This window comes from Callithrix jacchus, chromosome 14, assembly GCF_049354715.1.
Source record: "Callithrix jacchus isolate 240 chromosome 14, calJac240_pri, whole genome shotgun sequence".
NCBI classification, from domain to species: Eukaryota; Metazoa; Chordata; class Mammalia; order Primates; family Cebidae; genus Callithrix; species Callithrix jacchus.
The window spans coordinates 45,611,759-45,637,274 of NC_133515.1; the positions used below are offsets into that span (position 1 = coordinate 45,611,759).

The window sequence follows — 25,516 nt, forward strand, 5'->3', positions numbered from 1 at the left end:
CAGCCAGGCTCGATCTCTCAATGCTTCTCCACCAGTGCTGGGTCCTGGAGTATGCTGTTGGGGTTCAAAGTCCTTAAACTCAGTATTCATAGTATCTAACCTGCCTGCCTATCACTATTTAAACATAGGTCTTTTATAGCCAATGCCTATGTTACTCTGTTATAAGAACATGCCCATCTCCACCACTTCTGAGACTCTTCTCATGACCTAAATTTCATAAATCATTATTCTTGAACACATAACCTTTGAATATCAGGATCTTTTTGTCTGGGTCTCCAAAAACCAATCTTTTTCTCAAAGCATCTGCTAAAGGCAAATAATTCAACATCTTTGCTGTCCAGATTAATGAGGCTTTATTGTACACTTAGACTATCCATTACTTAGACCTTGAATATTTATATATTTAGGTTTAATTTAAAATCAATACCATTATGTGATGTTTCACTTCATGCAATCTCTCTTTATGATATACCATTAAGAAGAGTTTCTTGGCCGGGCACAGTGGCTCATGCCTGTAATCCCAGCACTTTGGGAGGCCAAGGCAGGTGGATCACAAGGTCAGGAGTTCGAGACCAGCCTGACCAACAGGATGAAACCCTGTCTCTACTAAAAATACAAAATTAGGCGTGGTGGTGCATGCTAGTAATCACAGCTACTCAGGAGGATGAGGCAGGAGAATTGCTAGAACCAGGGAGGTAAAGGTTGCAGTTAGCTGAGATTGCGCCACTGCACTCCAGCCTGGGCGACAAAGTGAGACTCCGTCTCAAAAAAAAAAAAAAAAAAGCTGGGTGTGGTGGCTGATGGCTGTAATCCCAGCACTTTGGGAGGCTGAGGTAGGCAGATCACAAGGTCAGGAGTTTGAGTCCAGCCTGGCCAAAATGGTGAAACCCCATCTCTACTAAAAATACACAAATTAGCTGAGTGTGCTGGCACACGCCTGTAACCCCACCTACTGGGGAGGCTGAGACATAGAATCTCTTGAACCTGGAGGTGGAGGTTGCAGTGAGCCAAGATCACACCACTGCACTCCAGCCTGGGTGAAAGAAGAGAGACTCTGCCTCAAAAAATAAATAATAAAAAATAAGAAATGTCACATAACATCAAGCTAGTTTTGTAATGAAAAGCAGATTACAACATGTCATGGTGGGCAGTACTCTTTGGTTACAATTTATCCAATTACATGACATGGGGAGGTTCTGTTCAGTCAAAAGGAGAACTCTGATTTTGTGAGGAATTGAAAATTGAGCATGCTCTTTAAAATCAAAGAACATGTGGAATTCACTGAAAAACAAAACTTACTTACCAAACATTTCATTTTTATTAAAAAATATACAACTTTAAATATTTTTCCTAGAAATGCAACCAACTTCCTCATTCTGATAAAATGTTTACACAGCATTGTAGACAGCACAATCGATTTTAAAGTGTTTTTTGTTACCTGCTTTCTGCAAATAAAACCATCCTCTGGCTCTTGGGTAGATCCACTATAATTGCTAATTTCAGCGCTTTACAAGATTTCATAAAAAGAAGCAAGGCTAGAAGACGGGGTTGGAAACAGGTGTAAGTTGGGGATTTCTAAGCTCAGGGTTTGAGATTAGTGTAGGCAAGAAAGGAGGAACGATGACCAAAAAGCATATAGCTTGAACACGAATTTTTGGGAGGACGTGGGTGCAATTGTTATGCTGGAGGCTCTACTGCTTCCGCACTCTTAACGCCTCACTATTCCCCATTACTTTTTGCAAAGTCTTTTTTTTTTTTTTTTAATTGGCAAACCATGCTTATACAGATGCTGATGCTAGGAAAGGACACAAGTCCCTGCTAATTGTAAATATACTGATAGTAAAAGAAAGGATTATTTCTTCTCAGGCAGGGTAACTAATGATTACAGTGATGTCTTGGAACTAAAATGAGCAGCAAATTTGATATATAATGGGAAAAACAAATTAAACTAAGCAAAATCACCACCAACAAAATTTGTGCCTAAAGTGGAATGGGGACTTACCATCATCACAGCAAACTAACTGCAGCTTTTCTCTTTTTCGCCGTAGAAACCCCTGCGCCATGAGAGCCAAGTGGAGGAAGAAATGAACGCACAGGCTGAAGCGCAAAAGAAGAAAGATGAGGCAGAGGTCCAAGTAAACCGCTAGCTTGTTGCACCATGGAGGCCACAGGAGCAGAAACATGGAATGCCAGACGCTGGGGATGCTGGTACAAGTTGTGGGACTGCATGCTACTGTCTAGAGCTTGTCTCAATGGATCTAGAACTTCATCGCCATCTGATCGCCGATCACCTCTGAGACCCACCTTGCTCATAACCAAAACTGCCCATGTTGGTCCTTTGCCCTGGACCTGTGACATTCTGGACTATTTCTGTGTTTACTTGTGGCCGAGTGTAACAACCATAAAATAAATCACCTCTTCCACTGTCTTAGCTGAAGAATTAAAATTAAATAAAGTGGAATCGGCCCTGAAACTTCATTGCTTTGGAATATAGGTAATTTGCTTATATGTCAACACCTCTCTTCCTTCAGATTTGTCACTTGAGTGGTTAAGAGAACTCTTTGATTTTGTGAGAACTCTTTTCTTTAAAATCAAAGAATATGAGGAATTCACTCAAAAAAATCAAATATTTCATTTTTATTCAAAAATATACTATTTAAGTATTTTCTCAGAAATGCAACCAACTTCCTCATTCTAATAAAATGCACAAAATGTACCTACAGTGCAATTTTCAGCTCTGACCTTGAGAATTTTAGTGCTAGTATAATTTGCCATTTACACAAAAATAAGTTCTACTTACGGTATTATAAATTTTATATATCTTATACACATTTATAAATTATTTTCAAAAGGGCAGATTATTTTTAAAGCACACTAATTAATTTTAGTGATAAAATGTTGAACAAGGAGGCATGGCTCATTTTCTACATCTTAACAATTTATAACATCGTATATACATAAATTATATGTATTTATTTCTACAAGTGTATTTCTTCAAAATATACCTTTTTGATTACTCTTCTATTTCCTGGAAGAACATTATAATGTGCTAGCAAATATTTTAAGTTTTGTTCCAACAAATTTGCCCCAAAATAAAAAACAAATGTATATGAGAAGTTTAATTATTACAAAGAGAACTGATATAAGCAGTCAATTCTTTTTTATAAAAGATATTTCTAATTTAGAATATTGAACAAGGAAAAATCTATTCCACCAGGAAAACAGAAGGAATCAATTCCCTCAATTGTAAATCAGACTTGTAACTATATCTAGTTATGATGTTACTTTTGTTGAAGCAAGTCCTTCTATTGCATTTATAGAACGTAGATACAGGTTGCAATTGTTTTTAGGTACAAATGAATGGCTGGTTTTATTTTTTGTCAATTACTTGACTTAGGATACCAGGGAGAGAGAGAACAATATGATATAAAATTTTGCATAATTTTGAGAATGGTATATGTGCTTGGATAGAGAAATGCTATAACGCAATGTATATGAAATATAGAACATTTTATCACCAGATGCATATGTGGTTTACGTGTGCAACTGGTACAAATTATAACGAAATAACACATGCAGTTGACCCTATATCATATGACATTTTCAGACCATATTATCTTCAGCTGTGTTTTTAAAAAAAAATCTCTGTACTTTGGGAGGCCGAGGCGGGTGGATCACGAGGTCAAGAGATTGAGACCATCCTGGTCAACGTGGTGAAACCCCGTCTCTACTAAAAATACAAAAATTAGCTGGGCATGGTGGCGCATGCCTGTAGTCCCAGCTACTCAGGAGGCTGAGGCAGGAGAATTGCTTGAACCCAGTGAGCCGAGATCGCGCCATTGCACTCCAGCCTGGGTAACAAGTGAAACTCCATCAAAAAAAAATCTCTGAAGATTTCATTTGTCAGTTGTATGGGTAGTTCATTATGTGGCCTTAAGGTAGTATTTGCATACATTACTTGACCCTTCATTGAAAAAGTGATTGATAAATTAGTTTTGCTTATTTTTAAAGTCAAAATGAAGTTTTCAATGGATTGTATTGTTATTCAATAGAAGATAAAGTAGCCAATGTCAACTAAGACTTAATTAACCCATGTTCTGTAAGTAAAAAGTTTTTATTAATTTACTATTTTACCTTCAAGTCTAGCCATTAAATATATAAGCAATTTTCAACACAGAAGTAGTAGATTAATAATAAGAAAAAACTAGTTCTTAATTAACTAGGATACCTGTATATTAAGGATATGAGCTCTTTAGTTGTCATTCATATGTTGTATTTTCTCCCATATATAGGATGAAAAATAAACTTTAAAAATGCCACAAACAGAATCAAAAGTCAAACTATAAACTTGGGGGAATCATCCTAACAGATGTAAGGGGATCTTATCCTTTATATACAAAAAGTTCTTATAGACAAATTTCCCCAAGAAAAATGGGCAATAAACAGGTAAGTCACAGGGATATATTCTTAGTGGTTGATGTAAAAGGTCAAAACTTTGGAAAATGTTCAATATTACTATTAAACCAAGAAATGCAAATTAAGATGAGTTACCACTTATTTAAAAGCCTACATAAGGAAACATCAATATATAGTTTGTAAAGCTGTGGGAAAATGGGTGCTTCTGGTAGAAATATACAGTGGCACAAACTTAAATAGAAAATGTTTATTCCTGGCTGGGTGCAGTGGCTCACATCTGTAGCCCTAACACTTTGGGAGGCTGAGGAAGGCAGATTTCTTGAGCTCAGGAGTTTGAGACCAGCCTGGGCTACATGGCAAAACCCCATCTCTAAAGAAAAAGAATACAGGCCGGGCATGGTGGCTCATGCCTATAATCCCAGCACTTTGGGAGGCCGAGGCAGGTGGATCACGAGGCCAAGAGATCGAGACCATCCCGGTCAACGAGGTGAAACCCTGTCTCTACTAAAAATACAAAAATTAGGTGGGCATGGTGGTGAATGCCTGTAGTCCCAGCTACTCGGGAGGCTGAGGCAGGAGAATTGCTTGAACCCAGGAGGCGGAGGTTGCAGTGAGCTGAGATCATGCCATTGCACTCCAGTCTGGGTAACAACAGCGAAACTTCGTCTCAAAAAAAAAAAAAAAGAAAAGAAAAAGAATACAAAAGTTAGCCGGTTATGGTGGCATGCACCTGTGGTCCCAGCTACTCATGATGCTGAGGAGGGAGGATTGCTTGAGCCCAGGAAGCTGAGACTGCAGTGAGCTGTGACTGTGTCACTGCACGCCAGCCTGGCCACGAAGTGTGATCTTATCAAAGATATATATATGTCTGTAATAGAAAAACACTGAAAACAATGAAAATCAAAATTTATGAGGCATTTGTTAAATAAATTAAGGCATATACTAATATAGTTGGATATAGAAAATTAAAAATATTCTTAAAGAATATTAAAAGATGTGAGGAATATTTCCCAAATATTAAGTGGAAAATATTTACTAAAACAGTAATTTCCAATTAAAAAGCTATATCTCTATACATTCTATATATGATTGGTTATACATCCAAATATAAATAATGATTATGGTATTATGATTACAGATGGTTTTCCTTCCTTTACCCTTTTCCATAGTTAAAACATCTTCTATAACAACCATGTTAATGATCCAATACTGTCTCCCCAAAGGATATTTTAGAATTAAGCTATTCCATTTATGCTACTAAACAATTACCCAGTGTCCCGAGTCAGGCAAGAGAGAACAGGCTTGTTCAAAAATAATAGTGCAATGTTCAGAATATTTTCTTCTAGTGGAAACAACCGAAATAAAGGACAGGCAAAGGCAGCTTACTAATGCCCAATATATGGCCTAAGTGTCTCCTGCTCTGTATATATCCCTACCTAGAAAATGACACCCTAACTTACGTTCTTGTCATTGTTTACTCATAACTGAATGGTATTGCAGTGGCATTGCCTCCTTATTCCCAAGAGGAGTCAGTGGGGACTCCTGAGGCCTGTCATCCAAAACCAATTAATCCCTGTACATGTAAATTATAGTCTGAAAATAATGTTCCCTTATCTAGTGGTCAGCCTGATCCTGCAATATATACCTTTTCAAATACCAGATGAGTTCATGAATAAATATTCTATGCCAAACCAATCTTCTTTGACTAATTTACTCATTTTCTTTCCTTCCAAAAATAGCTTGTACTCTTATCTTTTCTTTAGAAGCCACAGTCTACCATCAAAGCTCCCTGAGAAAAATTTTGACAGTTGAAAGAACTGGATTCAGTATGTTCAAGCACAAAGTCCTGATTCAGTATTAAGAAATGTTATTTTTAGATAGAATATAAAACTGAAATCCTAATCCTTTATTTATTAAAGATCTCTTAAGAATTGTTGTGAGATGACCCAAATGTCCCTTAATACATGCCCTCTGCATTTTAAAATTTTCTATACTGTTCTGATTGCTACTTGAAATCTATCTTAATGCTGTGGTAAAATGTGAAAATTGGATTACAGGGAAAAATAAAAATCTTTCATGAAAACAAAGTACAATATTTGAAGTAAATTAAGTGTTAAGGTTATGCAGTTGCTAAAATATTTTTATAAATTAAAATTTTCTATTACATTTGTTGCAACATATCTTTTTACATTGTAATATGTTTGACACTTTTAACAAATAATATATGCATTTTGGTAAAAATATTGACAATATTCTTTAACATTTGTCTTTAGTTCCTCATATATATAAAACCTAATGTATGTATTCTGATATTAGTATGTTTTCATTAGCTCGAATATATTTTTCTGTTTTTTTAAAGGGGTTTCAGTTATGTTTGTTCAAATTGTAAGAGCACTTAAGGTAGTTTAAATTAACTAATTATATTTGAAATGTGCCTACCTTTATAATAAACAAGCATTATATTAGTGGTTGGTGATGAATACTTTGAGGCAAAGGACTTAGATGAGTACTGCCCAATGGAACTTTCTGCAATGTCCAATATAGTAGCCACTAGGTAGGCAGCTATCCAACACTTGAAAGGTAGTTCACAAGACAGAAGAACTCAATGTTTATTCATTTTAATTAACGTGAGCCTAAATAGCTTAAAGTGGCTATTGACTACCTTATTAGGCAACTTAGACTAGATGACTATCCAAAATTCACACAGAAATGGCCTGGATTGGGTGTGGTTGCTCATGCCTGTAATCCCAGTGCTTTGGGAGGCCGAGGCTGGTGGATCACAAGGTCAGGAGTTCAAGACCTGCTTGGCCAACATGGTGAAACCCCATCTCTGCTAAAAATACAAAAAAATTAGCTGAGTCTGGTGGCACTCACCTGTAATACCAGCTACTCAGGAGGCTGAGGCAGGAGAATGCTTGAACCTGGAAGACGGAGTCTGTAGTAAACTAAGAGAGTAACAGAGGGAGACTGTCTAAAAAAAAAGAAGGCCTGGAGCCAGAGGTGAGATTAGAATGAGGGTCTCACTCCAGTCTCACTGATTCATGTGTGGAGCTAAGCCTGCAGATATTTTTGAGTGCATATGCACATTAGTGAGTCAACAAGTATGACAGATAGGTATTCTCTAGTGCCATACTTGTTTTACATTTACATTATATTTTATAATATTTAAGAAGACGGTATAAAGTCCTCTTAGTAAAGTAGTAAAATAGAAATACTACAGAAGTCCAAATAAGCAGACTTTTTCTTGGTATTCACTTTTATCTGCAAGAAACCAAATAAATAAGAGTTTTAATTCAGATAAACAATGTCATGACATAATCTAGGACATCTCAATGGACACCTCCATCTCTCTTGGTCCTCTTTGACTACACTGCTGGATGCCCCCAGTCACACTGCACTAGATGATGTTGATCAATCTTTGATCTTGAACTCCTCCCTTTCAGCTTCCAGGGTATCCTTACTGGGTCTCCTGCCCCTTCTGGTTGGTGTCATCTTTCCTATCACTTCTTTTTTCCTTCTGCCACTGAAATGTAGATGCTCCCTTTAGTTCTGCCTAGACCCGGCTCTATACTGTTTACACCCTCTGATCTCTGTCCTCTCTCTCTTGATTTCAAGTCATTTTTATGTAGATTATTATCCAAATGTAATGTACTCATATATGAAAAAATAATTAGCATAAAAAAGAATAAAGCTCATTATGTAAAGAGTGTTAAAAAACTGTTTAAAAACACTGTGTGTTTTGCTTCCAATACACAAAATTAGATGTGAATGCAAGAGGTTTAGGAATTAATCTTAGAAGTCTTTTTCATATTCCTTTTCTTTTTGTTTCACTGTATAATATAGAAACAACTTATGTAACCAATTTATCACATAATTTTTTTTATTAGGAAACCTTTCCTAAAAATTGTCCTAATTTGTATTTCATCTAAAAAGTAAGTGATAGAAGGCTTTATTTTGATCAAATTCAATATTCTTAATTTTCTTGTGGGAACTGGAATACAAAGTTCATAATTTTAAAAGTAGTTATAGGTACAATTAAAGGGAAAAACCCATCTAATACTTGGAATACATTTTTTTTCTAAATGCATCAATTCACAAAGATACATATATTTAAGAGTATTATTTTCTACCACTGGACTTTTAGTATTATGTATACAGAATTTCAGCGACATTATAATTTAAGTAGGCATTTTGCAGGAAGGCCATTGTTTATAGAACTCTTTGTGAAATGGTTTCTATGGAGAAGTGAGTTTCCAAGATGGAATTTAGTTCCTTGGCAAAAACCTCTGCTGCTTAGCAGGAAGGGAATGACCCACTTCTCTTGGCATCTCAGGTGCCTAGAAGCCCTTTCTCAACCACACCCTGGAACGTGGGACTAGCTTGCATCCCTGCATTCTCCTCACTACAAACAAGGATTCTGGGAAGGAAGGTGATCTATTTCCCATGCAACCTCAGTGCATATTGAGAAGGCAATCTTGTGGTATGGAACAATGTGGGAAAAAGGTACGAAGTATTCCTAAACCTGGAATTCTTAACCTGGGGCATGCATTTTATCTAAGAAGAAAGGTTGAAGTTTCTTCTAACTTTCTCTTCTAAAAAGGAACAGATACTGCTTTCCAGTGTTTTTTAACTGACTTTCATTTTTAATTGGCATTTTTTTCCTATATACAAAAAGAATAGAAAAATCAAACATAGTTTCTAGTTGATGTTAGTAAACATAATCATTACTAAAAGTGACTATTTGGGGAGTAATACTCTAAATACCTTAAACTACAGAAATGGTAATTTGCTTCCTCTGCATCCCTTAAATATTATATATAAATTAATGGCAGTGATCAGTCCTTTAAGAGTAAGGCAACTTTCTCAAAGTCACTATTATCTTGAAGGTCTATGGAGGAAATAATATCCTGTGACATTCTAACTTCCTAAATTGTTGAGACACAGAAGCCTAAAGCTGCCTATGGTCAAACATGACTGTAAATATTACCCTCTTTTTCTTTTTTTTTTTTTTTATATAAAGTCTTGCTCTGTTGCCCATGCTGGTGTGCATTGGTGGTGCCATCTCAGCTCACTGCAACCTCCACCTCCCAGGTTCAAGCAATTCTCCTGCCTTAGCCTCCCAAGTAGCTGGGATTACAGGCATGTGCCACCATGCCCAGCTAATTTTTGCATTTTAAGTAGAGATAGGGTTTCGCCATGTTGACCAGGCTGATTTTGAACTCCAAAGTTCGGGTGATCTGCCCACCTTGGCCTCCCAAAGTGCTGGGATTACAGGAGCAAGCCACTTCGCCTGGCCTACCCTCTCTTTCTTAAAAATTTATTTTCTTTTCATTTTCTTTCTACCTAGCAGCTTTATTATTATCTCTGGGTCCTTTCTTTCTCCTATCACTAACTAAATAAGAACATCTTTGAAGATTTCATTTTAATGTCTGTTTTAAAGTTGATTCCCACATCTCTATTCCTACCTAACCTGTACTTTCAACTTCTATTTGGGTGCTTCTACTGAGATAGCTCATCAGCAACTCAAACTTTGCATCTTTAAATCTAAACTAATCTCTTCTCAATAGCCAAACTTCTGACTTCTCCATTTCTCTTAATGGTAACACTATTTTCTGTCATCAAAATTATAACTGGTCACCTTGTACTTCTCCCTCTCTGTTCCACGCATCCATTAAGTTGCGTAGTAAGTCCATTTTTCCTTCATGTTGTTTATATTCGCTTTTCCTTTCCTCTGCCATGGTACTCCTGATCACCTCATGCCTACCTGTTACTAATTCTTGTAACTGGCATCCCTGTCTTAACTGTTTCCCCTTCAATTTAGCTGAAATAATTCTTCCTGATAATCATTTTAAGAGCTTGTTAAATTTTCTAGGAAAAATAAGCCATAAAGATATGTCCATTGCCTCTTCATTTATCTAGTTATTTTAAATCATGTATGCTTTTAGCAGGGCTAGTTGGTACACACATATTTAAAAATACGTATGCTTCTGCAAGACTATTTGGTACCTGTTCCCACTCATACTAAGCTTTATACCAAAATTTAATGGAAAGAGACAAAAAGGAGAATGACTACTTATTATACCTTTTTCCTCCAGCCTTGGGGGGAAAACTTATTAAAGCGTATTTTGGATTTACTTTTTCCTTTTTTTTTTTTTTTTTAGATGGAGTTTTACTCTTGTTGCCCAAGCTGGAGTGCAACGGAAAGATCTGCTTACTGCAACCTCCGCCTCCCAGGTTTAAGTGATTCTCCTGCCTCAGCCTCCGGAGTAGCTGGGATTACAGGCGCTTGCCACAACGCCTGGGCTAATTTTTTTGTACTTTTAGTAGAGACGGGGTTTTACCATGTTGGCCAGGCTGTTCTCAAACTCCTGACCTCAGGTGATCTGCCCACCTCAGCCTCCCAAAGTGCTAGGATTACAGGAGTGAGCCACCCGGCCTGGCCAGGATTTACTTATCTTACTGGATTCAGACTAGTATAAATTGCCTCAACAAAAATTATTTGCCACAACAAAATTATGGGTTACTTTAAACCCACTGTATTCCATACATAGCTCGAATTCCTTCTTAGTACATACCCTTTAGTCAAAATATGATTTTTCACTGAAAATGTCCAAGGGACACAAACAAATGCAATTAGCATGATTACCTCTGGTAAGAGGAGAAAGGAAGAATCTTTCATATAGTACTTTTTCTTAAAGAGCAGGTCTTTGATGATAAAAAACTAATTTTAAATAGTATACCTGGAAAACGTAACATGCATATAGCTTAGGGACTTTTTCCTAACTGTTCTGTAATATATTAGTATCAAATAGCAACATATTTAAATCCAGAAACTTGTGGAAGAAAGTGTCCCTTGTTGGCCTTTCCTTGCTACATTCACTGTGTGACACAGCTTATGTCTAAATTCTTTTCCTTATTCAACCTGACATAGAAGCAAAGTAGTTTCTGAAGGGGGAGAGATAGGGAGAGAGAGAGAGGCACACACTTACAGAGAAAGGGGTACCATTTACCCCTAGGGCACATCGCTGGGTGTTTATTAGAAAAAAATGCATGCTCATCATATGGAAAAATAATTAGTATAGAAAAAGAATAAAGTTCTCATGTAAGGAGCATTAAGACAACACACACACACACACACAACGGCCTTTTATAAAACGACTCAAAGGCTTAATAAGCAGTTTACGATCACTCAAAAAACATCCACACACACACACACACACACACACACACACACACACACACACACACACAGAGGAATAATGCGGGGGATTATCAAGGCTTGTGAAAACGAATAACTGGTTAAAATAGATGCAAAATGCTTCCTTCGTTATCCTCATCACACCTCTCCTGCCAGCTTTATTTCTTCTCTCCAACATAAATTTCCTCCTTCTGCTTTTCTGGATGTCATTTCCTATTGTAGTCTGAATTTTCTGGGAAGAGAATTGCCGCAAGAGTGAATATAGCTATACTAAAAGGATAAGCGGGCAATCTACATTCGAGTTTTTTTTTTTTTTTTTTAAACAAAGACCGATGGACCCCGCCAAAGGGCAGTCTGGACGGTTTATGGGAATGCAGAGCTGGGTGGAAAGTCTTTCTGCGAGTGGGAAGCAGTCCTCGTTTGTCCAGGTTCTCCCCATGCCTCGAGCTGCGGCCAGCTTTGGCTCACTTCCCTGTCTTTGCAACCTGGTACCTGACTCTGCCAATTCATATTACAGATGGGCCTGCGGGTGCTGCACCGGGGTGATAGCAGTCCTGACAATTCTGTAGTGGATCCAAGACAGTACGCGGATGCACAGATACCTTTGACTGCCTCTAGCCCCAGGACTTGGATTTTTCCATTTTGTGTGTGTGTGCGCGCGCCCGCGCGCGGCGTCCCGGTGGTTCTGACACCCTAAGACCGCTCCTCTGCGCCTCCTATCCTGCAAGGCTTCCACTCCAGCGCCCAAGTCCCTTTTCGCTCGCGCACTCCTCACGCTTCTTCCCTCCCGGGCACCCTCGCACTTCCTCCTTCCCCTCCCAGACTCGCCTTCCTCCCCGGCCGCCCCCAGCCACGTGACAGGAAGGGCTCCGCCACGCGACGTCACCGACGTTCTCGCCCCTGTTCCCCTCCCCGCACGCAAGGGGCGGCCGGCGGAGGGGCGAACGTGGTCCGCGCGCTCCGCGCTCCCCAACCAGAGCTCGCCAGAGCGCCGCGGCAGCCGCTGCTGAGCGGGACGCGCGGGTTCCCGGATGAGCGGCGCTCGCAGAAGCCCCGCCTCCGCCGCCGGTTCGCGCGCGTCCCCGCCTCCGCCCCGCGCGCCGCAGCGCTCCGCTCTCCCCTCCCTCTCCGCCCTCCCCCTTTTTCGTGCCTTGAGGTTGTGGGTCAGCGCGAGCCACTGCAGTGAGTCCGTCACGGCTCCGGCGCGAGCGCGAGCCCAAGGCTGCAGCCCCCGAGGCGCCCGGCCTTTTTCGCCCCCTCTCCCCCTCCTTTCTTCCTTTCTGCCTCTCCTGCTTGTCGCCGCCGCTCCTCCCGCGCTCTCTAGCTCTGAATCTCGACCTTAATTTATTTCCTTCTGCCCTGCCCGGTCCCTCGCGTGCCCAGTCACCCGGCCGGCGAGGGCCCTGCGGCGCCGCTTCCCCTCCCCCACGCGCGCCCCCTCCTCGCCGGCGACTCGAGGGCCGCAAGTGGGCCCCCGCCGCCGTCGCTTCCTGCGAGCCCGCCTGAGCGCGACACTTCTCCGAGCCAGCGAGCCGCCGAACCGCCGAGCAAAATGGTGAGACCTTGGCTTCCTGGATGCACCATCCCTACCCCGCCAGCCGCCGTCAGGGTCGGGTGTGGGGGCGAGCCCCGACGCCCCAGGTCGGCTGTCCCCGGTGGAAAATTCCAGAGACCCGGGCCCGGCCGGAGCTGCGACGTTTGCGAGCGAACCCGCAGGGGCCCGGGGGCGTCGGTGGGCGGCGGGACGACTGGCCTCTGCGGGGCGCCCCTCCGCCGCCCTGCCGCCGCCCCACCCCCGCGCCGCTGGTCCCGCCCGGCCTCGACCCCCGTCCGCACCCCAGGCGGTAGCCCGGCACTCTCCCTATCTCGCGACCCTCCACGTGGAGCCCCCCCTCTCCCCTCCACACACACTTTGTTTTTCAAGTTCGAGGGTATTCTGAAATCCTATGGAAATAACAATATGTGGCAAATGGCGCTTTACATAAGACCCACTTTCTTTCCAGAGCTGCTGCTGCTCCCACTCACTCCTTATTTCCCAGCAGTGAGTCTTGGCAGGGAACCCTGCCACTCACTCACTTCCCCTCTCCTGCGAGCGTCGATTTCGCTGCCCTGCGCAGCCTTGCGGGGTTTCTTTTCGCTGCTGCTTTCCTCGCTGCCCTGGCCAACCGGAAAGGTCCAACCAAGGTGTATATTCGCGAAAACACACGCGAACTTGGTCTCGGAGAAATGGGGACGCTTATTTTTTCATGCTGCTTTTACTACCAAAGGTTTTTCCATTTTCTTTGTTACCTTACTGTGTCTCTCTCTTGGAGTGGTTGTTTTTGAATCATGGCGATTTAAATTTGTCTTTCCTTACCCTTATATTAATCCCTAGGTAGAATTCGCTGCTGTAGTGTTTCAGACCGACGCTAGGGGTGTGTCTCCCGCCTCTGTCGCTGTAGCCCAGAAATCAGCGACGCCCTTTTAGGCTGTTACCTTACCGGTTCTCTCGCTCGGGGAGGCCCTTGTCGTTAGTTTCCTCTTTGTAATCAAGAGTTGTGTACACAGTAGAGAAAGTTTGGAGTGCTGTTCCGTGTATATCAGATGCTCCATCATGTGATTCGGTTGTTACGCTTTCCCTAAAAGTCTTTCAACAGTTGTCAGAAGACTTAAAGTGATTGACGTTTGGGTAATTTCTTGCATCTTTTCACTGTATGGTATCCCACCCTGTGTGTAGAATTTAAGTGTTTCAGTATATACGCTGTGTTAGTGAAGGGAGAAATCGTGTTGCTTACAATTTAAAATCGATTTGGTTGTGATAGTGAGGGAAGAAAGTGAAATTAGAATGTTCAGGTAAGTCAGCTTCTATTTGAAATACAGGGCGAATGAGTAAGTGCTTATTGGTGCACTTAAAACCCAGATTAGGAGCAAACTTAAATGATTGCTTTTGATGTAGAGAAAGTTTTTCCCTCCCAAGTTTCGAGGCAGAAAAGAGGTAGCTTTGGCCCCAGAAAGTCACAAAACAAATTAGAAAGATCATAGCCGTTCATCATATAATGTTTTTGTTGGCATAGTCTTTAGAAGTGAAGAATTATATTTCAGTGCTTTTAACAGAATTTCCTTATGCACATACTTTACTTGAATGTCAGGATCTTGAAGATCTTTGTTCATTGCAGGGAATGTTTTTACTTAGGTTTATAAACAACACATACTGAGGAACAAAGGGTAGGAAAATTGTAGCCATTTGTTGTTTATATATTTTATAGTGAAGTGGTATGGTTTCCAAATAGTAACTCCGTTGCGGTGCTCCCCTCCTGTGTTTTTGAACAACAGACTGAATTTGGGAGATTCTCCTTTAGCTCTTAAATTTGTTTTCCTGTTACTCTGTTTTCTTGTCTTTTAAAATATTTTGTGGTGTATCAGACGATATTGTTTCCTGCCTGGTCATTATGTTCCTTTTCTTTCCAGTTTCCTTTTCAGTATTTATTTTCTGATTTAACCGTTGGCTCTTTTTTCTCTCTCTCTCTTTCATCCTCCCAATAGCATTTCAGCAGCTACGTAATTCATGTTGGCATTGGCTTTCCAACTTTAGGGTTATTTTGGTCTGTTGAATACAGTACTGGTTTGAAAGTATCAAGACCATACCCGTAACTCAACTTTGCCATAGGGATATCGATTAATTCAAATAAATCAGGCTTTGGGGTGATCTGGTTATTTGAACATACAATTCTGAAAACTTTCACACCGTTTGGAAAATCTCTGTTAGAACTCTTACTGTTATTTACATTTTGTCAACAACATTTACAGTATTTGTGAAATATCACTAGTTCAAATATGGAGAAAGTAAAAAGGCTTGTAAGATTTAATTGAATCTCTCAGGGATCTTTTCTGACAGGTATTAATTTTAGTTGGTGCCTTAAAAGTAGTTTATTTCTTTTTTTTCCTGAAAGTTAGTCTTCCCCTCCCTTCACCCTTATTTGAGTTTTAAGTTGTTAAACATACAGGGATAATGAATGTTATATGTAAAACAAATTGTGTAAATACTGAGCTCCTAAGAATTTCCCCTGAACCAGGTGTTTTATATTCGTTTTTGTTGAAATACATAATATGGATTTTGTTCTGGATGCTTATATGAACATAATGTAAAGGTAATTGTTTGACATTTTGTTTCTTAAGGAAACCTTAAATTTTATAAAGGCCTTATATATCTTTGTGCTTTTAAACTTTAAAATTAAGGGGTTTTTTTTTTTTCCATCTCCATGATCTGCAACTAGAATTTAAAGCAAATTTATTGCCATCTATAACTGTATGTAAAGTTTTACACATCATATTCTAGTTCAGATTCTGTGGCCAAAGCCACTTTTTCTTTTTAGAAAAAAGCAAGGAGCCTGTCTTACAACCAGCAGAATTAAATTCACATCTGAGAAAATTTATTCACTCATTTTGTTCAATGGTGAATGAGAAAGTTAATAAGATTAAGAAACTGACTAAGGGTCAGTCAGCAATGAGAGGGACAGACAGGTATGGAAGGATCAGGCATCTGTTACAGGATAGTAAAGCAGTATAAGGAAGTCAGCTTGGGCCAGGAGGATTAAGTAAGGCAGACCATGGGCCCTGAGTCTGGGGCAAGCAACAGGGATTCATTCATATAAACAAATACTTGTAGATTTTGTTTACTTGTTATTGTGCTCTCTGTTGTGGAGGATATTACAATGATTAAGGCAGGTTTTCTACGTTCATTTCAGTAGAGAATGTAAGACAAATGCCAGTAACTGTGAAATAAGTTAGCATATGATGAGTATCAAATGAATAGTACACATAAAGCATGATAGAAATTTAAGAAGGAGCAAGATTGTTTTCACCTGGGATTAGGAAAAGTTTTATGAAAGAGGTGACAATTGATCTGGGTCTGAAAAGATCAGGATTGCAGGAGGCAGAGTTGGAAGCATCTAAAAGAAGGCACTTTAAATTCTAAAGCTAGGAAGAGACAATGTACATTTGGAGCACTGATTCTTAAAAAATAGTTCTGAACCAACAGCAACAGCATCATCTGGAAACTTGTCAGGCCCCACCTTGGAACAACTGAATCCAAAACTTTGGAAATGAGCCAAGCAGTCTAAGTTTTATAGGTCTTCCAGGTGATTGTGATGTAGGCTAAATTTTGAGAACCACCATTTAGAGAATAGGAAGGAATGTGTTTGTTTAAAGTTTAGTCAAGTGTCTCTTTAACTAGCACCAACTATATGTACATAAAACATTGTTATCTCCAAGGAAATTAATCAAGTAGAGTTAATAAGAGTGATTATGCAGTGTGATATGTTCTATTTAAACATGGGATGCTGTAAGATCGAGCACATGGCAGGGAAGAGGCTTAACCTACACTGGGGATGAATGTCACTTAAAGAAAGTTTCCTCGAAGAGGTGGTGCCTGGACTGTCTTAAAAGGATGAGTAGCCAATGAGGAAGGACACATGACATAGAGAGCTTCTGTTTGAAGTCATGGAAGCATGAGTTGTACAAGCCCTTCAGAGAACTAAAGTATTAGTTTACCATGGCTGGAGAGTAAAGGGGTAGTGCCTGGTGGATTGACACGAAATCATAGAGGGGTTTGCATATCATGAAGGAGTTAATTCCACCCCCCCAAAAGCAGTGGGAAGTTATTTTCAAACAGGAGAATGACATTGTCTCATTTACTTTTTTTTTTAGAGATACTATTGTGACGGCCGTGTGGATAATGGGATAGATAAATCTAGATATGGGGATTAAGAAATAATTACAGTAATTTATGTGAGGCAGAATAACATGAAAGAATACTGTAACAATGCAGATGGATAGGAAGGACCCTATAGGAGATATATTTAGGTGGTAGAAGAAAGAACTTGGTGACTATTGGATTATGGGGAAGGAAAGAGGTGGTGAATTCTGCTTTGGGGGTTTCTGGTTTTGGATAACGCTATCCATTCAGCAAATATTTATTGAGCACCTACTTGGTTAAGGTTAGGTTTTAGGGATACGTGGGGGAATATTGTTCCTGTCCTTGAGAAACTTCAAGTTTGCTGGGATGACTATTGTTTCATCTGTAGTCTTCTGTTATCATTTGATAATTAGTGTTTGGGGTGCTGTGTTGCAATATTCCAAGTTAATAGGATAGAGTGCTGTGAAATATTAACAGTGCCTGCTACATACATATTATGACCTAGGAGATAGCCGAAAGAACTTGATAGCCTGGAGATAGAAAGAAACACATACGATGTTTGAGCAGTGATTCTCAAGAAGTGGATCCTGGACTGACAGCATCAGTATCATCTGGGACCCTGTTAGAAATGCACATTCTCCTAGGAGATGTAGGAGAAGAAGATTTTTGGGGAGTGATGAGGATTTTTATTTTTGGACATGTTGAATTTAAAGGAATCACGGGTTGGCTAGGCGCACTGGCTCATCTCTACAATCTGAGCAATTTGGGAGGCCGAGGCGGGTGGATCTTGGGCCCAGGAGTTTGAGACCAGCCTGGGCAACATGGTGAATGCCCACCTGTACAAAAATTAGCCAGGCACAGTGGCACATGCCTGTAGTTCCAACTACCCAGGAGGCAGAGGTAGGAGGATGACTTGAGCTTGGGAGGTGAAGGTTCCAGTGAGCCAGGATTGCATGACTGCATTCCAGCTGGGTGACAGAGCAAGGACTCTGTCTTGGGGGAAAAACATAGTAAACTTGGGTCATCTAGGTGGTTATGGCCAATAGGTAATTGGCTATCCATATCTGGAGCTCAGAGGAGAGATTTGGGACTTGCGTTAAAGATTTGAGCATTGTCTGCATTTATATTAGGTGGTAGTTGAAGCCATGAAACTGTATGAAATCCTGTGGAGAGAGAATATAAAATGATAAGTAAAGAGAATGAACTCTAAAGATGGTGCATGTAAAAAGGCAGGTAGAGGACAGGAGCCTGTGAAGTTTTTCAGTAAATAGCCAGAGAAATAGTTGGGAAATGAGCAGGATTATGCCAGATTGAAAGGAGTTTTAAAGAGGAAGGAGTCAGTAGTGAACAGATACTGCAGAGATCAAGAAAGAGAACCTAAAGATGTCTTTTGGAGATAATAGGAGAGTTTCGATGAGTTGGGCAACAGTAGTTTGTTGTAATGATGGCAAGGGAAGCCAGGATGTAGTGAGTTGAGTAATAAATGAATGGCCAGACATTGAGTTTAGACTGTTCTTTAAAGCTTTGAGTAGCAGAGAGGATGAAAGCTAGAGATTTTACTTCTGTGGAAGGATTTATTTTGGTATTGAAAGAAAAAGTCTGTAAAAAGGGAGCGATTGTCTTTTGCATTTTTTTCAAAGGGAAAAGAGGATTATTGACAATTTAATGCCTCCAGGAAGGTAGGAGGGAGTATATGAATCTCCCTAGACAGGAAAGAAAATTTTTCTCATCCTTTTAACATTAAAGGGAAGGAGAAAAAGATGAAAACTATTATGTAGGTCATATAAGAGTTTAGGCTGGAAAGGAAGTAGTGTGTTAAGTTGTAAACGGTTTAACGGTTTAACTGTTTAAGTTTTGTCCCATTGGGGAACCATTGATTAATCTGGAAATAAGATGCTGGGTGATTTGGAAAGGGTGGAAGCTGTAGGTGAGGTGAGTTCCACAAAGGAATACTGCTTTGTAATATTACAAATATGAAGTTACAAGGATTTGAAAGCAAATAAATATGGAGATATTTTACATATAGAGTTGAAAAGAGTTAGATACTTATGATGAGGAAATAGTCATGAAGGATGACCCAATCTGGTGATTAGATATAAAGATAGCACATTACTAATAAAACAGGAAAGTATGAGTGAGTTGCTGGTTAAATGTAGTGTTTAGAAGAAGGTAAGTTTGGTTTTAGATAGTTGATTTGATAGGCTTGAGCTGCCATTGTACTGTAATTATTTAACAAATGTGATAATGTACTTGGTAAATAAATAATACTTTTTTTTTTTCTTTTTGGAGATAGTATCTTGCTGTGTTGCCCAGGCTGGAGTGTAGTAGTGCAGTCTCCTCAGCTCATTGCAGCCTCCACTTCCTAGGCTGAAGCCAGCCTCCCACCTCAGGCTCCCAGGTAGCCAAGACTGCAGGTGCATACCACCACACCCAGCTAATTTTTGTATTTTTTGTAGACACAGGGTCTTGCCATGTTGCTCAGGCTGGTCTCAAACTCCTGAGCTCAAGCAGTCTGCCTGCCTTGGCCTGCTAGAGTGCTGGGATTACAGGCATGAACCACCAGGCCTGGCTTAGAATCTTTGAGTCAGGGGAATAGCTGATGGGATAGTTGTAAAGATGAAGATTAAGAAAATACTGATGGATTTAGTCATTAGAAGAATATTGATAATTTTTAAGACTAACTTCAGTCACGTTCTAGGTGACAAACATAAGATTGTAGGAGAATGTAAATTCTGAATGCAGAGACCTTCCTTGTCTTTGTCTTTTCATTGTTATATTCCGGATACTTGGTATATAGTAGATATTAAGTACAATTTGAAGGAGTCTGTGAAGTGGAATAAAGGAATAGGTACTCATGGGACATTGGAGGCAATGAGCGTCAGTTCCTCTTTTTGAGTCAGTTATGAAAGAAAGACAAAGGATTGTTAACTTTGGTGGTTTACAGTTGGAATAAGTTATTTTTGGGGTAAGGGAAAGATGTGGATATTCTCGAGAATTAGAAAAACCAGGAGAGGGAGCTGTAACCGCATGATTAATGGAATGAGCGCTAGAAAAGTTAGAAGAGGATGAAAGGAAAGGATAGACGTTAAAAGAGAATAAAAATCAGAGTGAAGAGAAATAGGCCATGGCAACAGATATGTTTTATAATGGAGTTCATACCAGGTGGCCTAAATCGTCTTAGTATCTAGGGATAATTTGAGTCAAGTTCATTTGCTGAGGTTGACATTGAGGCTGAGGCAGCTGGGGTGGTTTTGAGGGGTGAGGGCTGTGGAAGAGGATTATGTTACCCAGTTTGGGGGATTGTTAGGCAGTTAACAAGGTAATAAACAAATGTAACTAAATAGTAAGCTAGGACCTAGGAGAGGGCAGCAGTGGGTCAGTGACCTAGGAAATGAATCTAGAAAACAGAGATTTTTAACCAGAAAAGAGCTTAATACTGTGGCAGTCTTTGCTTTAGTAACTCAGATTTATTTGTTCTTCTGATCAATTTACATAGATCTAAAAGGAACCATTTTTTGAGTTCAGCTTTTATGGAAGGGGGATCGTGTAGTTTTAGATCTGTATTGTTAATTTTTTTTCCTTACATTGCATTAATATATTCACTTAAAAATTCAAATGCTATTGAAAGTTTCAAAACAAAGTAACAACAACAAAAAAAGAACCAAAAAAACAAAAACAAAACGGAAAGTAAATTTCCCTGACCACCCTTCCCCCAGTATTAAGTTTCTTGTTCATATATTTGTCCAAGAGTTTTATGTGTGGGATTTTTTTTTGGCCTCTGGCAGCATATGGATTTTTTTTTATGATTTAGTTCTTATTAAAAAGATTGATTGTAAAGGAGTTTTAATTATGTGCTACTTATTACAAACTCTCAGTGAACTCATAGTTTACTCATTATAATCAGTTTTATTCCAAAGTGTTTGGTGGCATTTTAAATGTACACAATGAGTCAGGAACGATTGATAATTCTAACCAGGTAGCAATTTTATAATGATAGAGGTTGTTACTTTAAGGAGGGTCTGAACTGTGACCGTGTTCTTAAGAAATTACTCTGGGGAAGACATTTTACTGGAACTTTTTTTGTACCTATTTCTACCTAATATCTTACTAAACATTACATGGATAACAAATTATTGAATTAAAAGAGAAAATGACCTCTGAAGTAAAATGAATAAAGCATCTTTTCAAATTCAAGCTAGATTGGTTAAAATTTCTTCCTCATTTTTACCCTTCAAAATAAGCCTTTTCTCCAACGGCCTTCATCTGTTCGTTTCGGAATTTTTCTCCATAGACTCCCATATCTCCTCAGTGTTTGTGAGTTGACAGTATAATTCTAGCTAATTTATAGGTCTGGTGCAGGAATAAAATTTTGATAAATGAAATGTGTTCCTGGGTTTGTCTTTGGATTTTATAGTCTTGTACTATGAAATATTTAAAATCTTTGAAGATTTCTGTAGGAAATGTTTTGAAATTTAGCACTAAAAATTTAAATAATTCATAGATTCCTATAATTTTCTTCCTCATTAGAGTTTTATTTTTTAAACTGGCCCTTTCTCATAAGTAGTGGAAAGAGGGTATCCCAAAAAAACATTTCTGTAGGTGAGATGTCACATTTACTTTTTTTTCTGGTGGTGGTAAAATCACTCGTGTTGGCCAGCTCTCTTTTGCAAACAACACAGAGTATTCATTTTTATTTTTATGGTAGAATTAGGTATGCACTTTAAAACCTAGTCACAATAGGATAAAGCATAGCATTCTACAAAAAGGATAAAACCTTTACCCTTGGCCCTTTTTAGTGCTATCCATTAGTACTTTTTACTTATTCTTAATCCGTCTAGTTTCAGGGATGGTTTTCTTTCATATCCTCCTGAGTGTAATGGCATAAGCAAGCCCCTGTTTAAGGCATGTAGTAAGCTGGCATTGTCTAGTATTTCTTGTGAGGCAATCTTTAATAAAAATTGGAATCTCAGGAAAAACACGTGATAATGGGTAATAAGAGAAATCTGTACATATATATTTGTTCACGGTGCACCTGTGTTTCCTAACAAATAGAATTTCATGAATTATTAACTAACTTACACTCTGTCTCTCTCTCTCTTTTTTTTTTTTTTGAGACGGAGTTTCGCTCTTTTTACCCAGTTGCTGGAGTGCAATGGCGCGATCTCGGCTCACCGCAACCTCTGTCTCCTGGGTTCAGGCAAGTCTTCTGCCTCAGCCTCCCGAGTAGCTGGGACTACAGGCATGCACCACCATGCCCAGCTAATTTTTGTATTTTTAGTAGAGATGGGGTTTCACCATGTTGACCAGGATGGTCTCAATCTCTTGACCTAGAGATCCACCCGTCTCAGCCTCCCAAAGTGCTGGGATTATAGGTGTGAGCCACCACGCCTGGCTACACTCTTTATCAAGGAAAGAGTGAACTTATAAACACAGGAATACTTCAGCTTTGTATCTCTGTCTGGCAGTCATGCTGCTTTTACCTTGCTTCTGGACTGTTACATCTGTTTGTGCGTTTCTTGTTTTTCAATCCACCACAGTTCAGTGATGTTTAATTCAATAGATACTACCTGTATGTGGCTGTTTAAATTTTATTAATTAAAATTAAGTAAAAGTACAAATTCAGTTTTTCATTTACATCTGCATTACAAGTACATAATAGCTACACGTAGCTAGTGGCTACTGTGTTAGTATAGATGAAGAACATAGGTAGGAATTTCCATTAGACTATACTTATCTACAATGATTTTATACCAGCATTTTAATGAAACTTATATGGGCAGTAATCTTTTATTTTTTTTGCGGGGGTTGGTGGGGGGGGTACAGAGTCTTACTCCAGACTGGAGTGCAGTGGCACAATCTTGGCTCACTACAACCTCTGTCTCCCGGGTTCAAGCGATTCTCCTGCTTCAGCCTCCTGAGTAGCTGGGATTACAAGCGCATGCCACCACACCAGGCTAATTTTTGTAATTTTAGTAGAAACGGGGTTTCAACATGTTGTTCAGGCTGGTCTCAAACTCCTGACCTTGTGAATCGTCCGCCTTGGCTTCCCAAAGTACTGGGATTACGGGTGTGAGCCACCGCACCCAGCCACGTTGGCAGTAATCTTCTAATTAACAGCATAAGATTTGGAGTTGGGAAGATCGGAATTTAGATTCCAGGTCTGCCATTTATTAGCAGTGTGACCTTGAACAAATAACATAAGCTGTCTAGAGCTTAGTGCAGTGCATATGTGTATAAAGTGGGGATAACAACACCTCAAATTGTGGTGTCATTATACAGTTGGCCTTCATACCCATGAGTTATGCATTGAATCAAAAATAATAGGAAAAAAAATAAAAAACAATGAAAACTAATACATATAAAAATATAGCATTAAAAACTATTTACATTGTATTAGATAGTAGAAGTAATCCAGAGGTGACGTAAAGTATATAGAAGGATGTGCATACTCTGCCATTTTATATTAGAGACTTGAGCATCTGTGGACTTTGGTTTCTAAGGGGTGGGCATGGGGAAATGGGACCAGTTCCCAGTGGATACTGAGGGACCACTGTGGAGTGTCTGGAGATCCCATTAGGTATTCATTAAATGCGTTTGATTTAACATATTTCTTCTTTGTAATGTTGGACCTTGTCAGGAAGTCTTGAAATTCTCCTCTTGTGGCTTCTGTGACCTTTTCTTCTATTGCTAGTTGTTAATCTACCTCTCTGACCATTTTTAGTCTGTTTCCAGCATTTGATCTGGGTTTAGTCCAAGACTCTCTCAAATATGATTGTATAACTTGCCCATTTAAAATTCTGGCATTGTAAAGACTAAAATCTTTAACATGGCTCATAGGACTCCACAAATTCTACATCTGCTTACTTCTGTCTCTTCCAGCATGTTCCTACTTTGTTTTCTATGCCCTAGCCACTTGGCCTTGTGTCATTTACCCAGGATCATTTGCTTTATTCCACCATCCAAACCTTTGCATATGCTACTGGAATGCCTCAAAACTCCCTCATTTAAGTGGGAGCCACACACTCCCAGAGCAGGTCAGGTTATGTTTTATGTTATACTCTTTTAGTATCTTTTAAGTTTCGTTTGTAGCACATAGTTGATTAGTTTTGAGGTGTTTCGTCACTTTCTGTCTCCCCATGATTTAATGTGAACTCTATGAGAATGGGCATCTTGTCTGTCTTGTTTTACATCTGTTAAAAGGAGAAAATCAGAGTCCCACTCTGTCACCCAGGCTGGAGTACAGTGGCACGATCTTGGCTCACTGCAGCCTCTGCCTCTGCCTCCCGCGTAGCTGGTATTACAGGCGCCCACCACCATGCCTGGCCAATTTCTGTATTAGTAGAGATGAGGTTTTACCATCTTGGCCAGGCTAGTCTTGAACTCCTGACCTTGTGATCCACCCACGTTGGTCTCCCAAAGACTACAGGCATGAGCCCACCCCCCCAGAAGACAATCTTTATACAAGTTCAATTTAGCAGAATTTGAGAAAGAAGAATTGGCATATGGGGTAAGTCTCAGAATCAACTGATCTAAGAACTTCATCCAGCAACATGGTCAGGTAATATTTATAGATAGAAAACAGAAGTCAAGTATGAGACAGAAGTGAGGTACAGAGCTTAATTGGTTACAGGTCATTTGCCTTATTTGAATCTTTGGTTGCCTGCGATTGACTGACTCTCAGCTGTCGTAATTGACTGAGACTCACGGTGTTAAAAATTACAGATGCCCCTTGACTTATGTTGGGGTTACATCCTCATAAACCCATTGTAAGTTGAAAATGCATTGAATACACCTAATGTACACCTTAGCTTAGAACACTTACATTAACCTACAGTTGGCAAAATAGATAACACAAAGCTTATATACTCGTAATTATTATTTATATACTCATGTAATTTATCAAATACTGTACTGAAAGTTAAAAACAGAATGGCTGTATGGGTACCCTTCTAAAGTTGAAAGTCGTTAAGTGAAACCACTTTAAGTTAGGGACCATCTGTGTACTCTTGGTTTTTCAGTTGGTTTTCTAAGCCAGGATGTAGCTATGTAAGGACTCAAGTACAGAGGCATCCGCAGGCCAAATTTAGGCTAATTTAATGACTTTTATATACCACTGCTGCTGGCATAGGAACCTACACATTATAGAAATTCAGTAAATATTTGTTGAGTAAATGCACAAATTTCTCTCCCCCACTCAAAGTTTCATGTATTTCCTGTGTACTGATAAT

At 39.5% G+C, this 25,516-nt stretch overlaps 2 protein-coding genes and 1 long non-coding RNA gene across 3 annotated transcripts in view; 2 read left to right on the forward strand and 1 right to left on the reverse strand.

The window, feature by feature from the left end:
* CNRIP1 (cannabinoid receptor interacting protein 1) overlaps positions 1-4,537 on the forward strand; it is a 54,571-nt gene extending 50,034 nt beyond the window's left edge. The window contains exon 3 of the mRNA XM_035272404.3: positions 2,049-4,537. Coding sequence (XP_035128295.2) covers positions 2,049-2,147 — 99 coding nt within the window. The 3' untranslated portion in view covers positions 2,148-4,537. The remainder of the gene's footprint in view (positions 1-2,048) is intronic.
* LOC118147299 (uncharacterized) lies at positions 19-7,397 on the reverse strand. Its single transcript, XR_004733556.3, has 3 exons — positions 7,291-7,397; positions 2,003-2,097; positions 19-54 (listed from the first exon to the last, which is right to left on the reverse strand). It is a non-coding gene; the product is annotated as an uncharacterized LOC118147299 (long non-coding RNA).
* Positions 7,398-12,775: 5,378 nt separating this feature from the next.
* PPP3R1 (protein phosphatase 3 regulatory subunit B, alpha) overlaps positions 12,776-25,516 on the forward strand; it is a 69,638-nt gene continuing 56,897 nt past the window's right edge. The window contains exon 1 of the mRNA NM_001270720.2: positions 12,776-13,169. Coding sequence (NP_001257649.1) covers positions 13,167-13,169 — 3 coding nt within the window. The 5' untranslated portion in view covers positions 12,776-13,166. The remainder of the gene's footprint in view (positions 13,170-25,516) is intronic.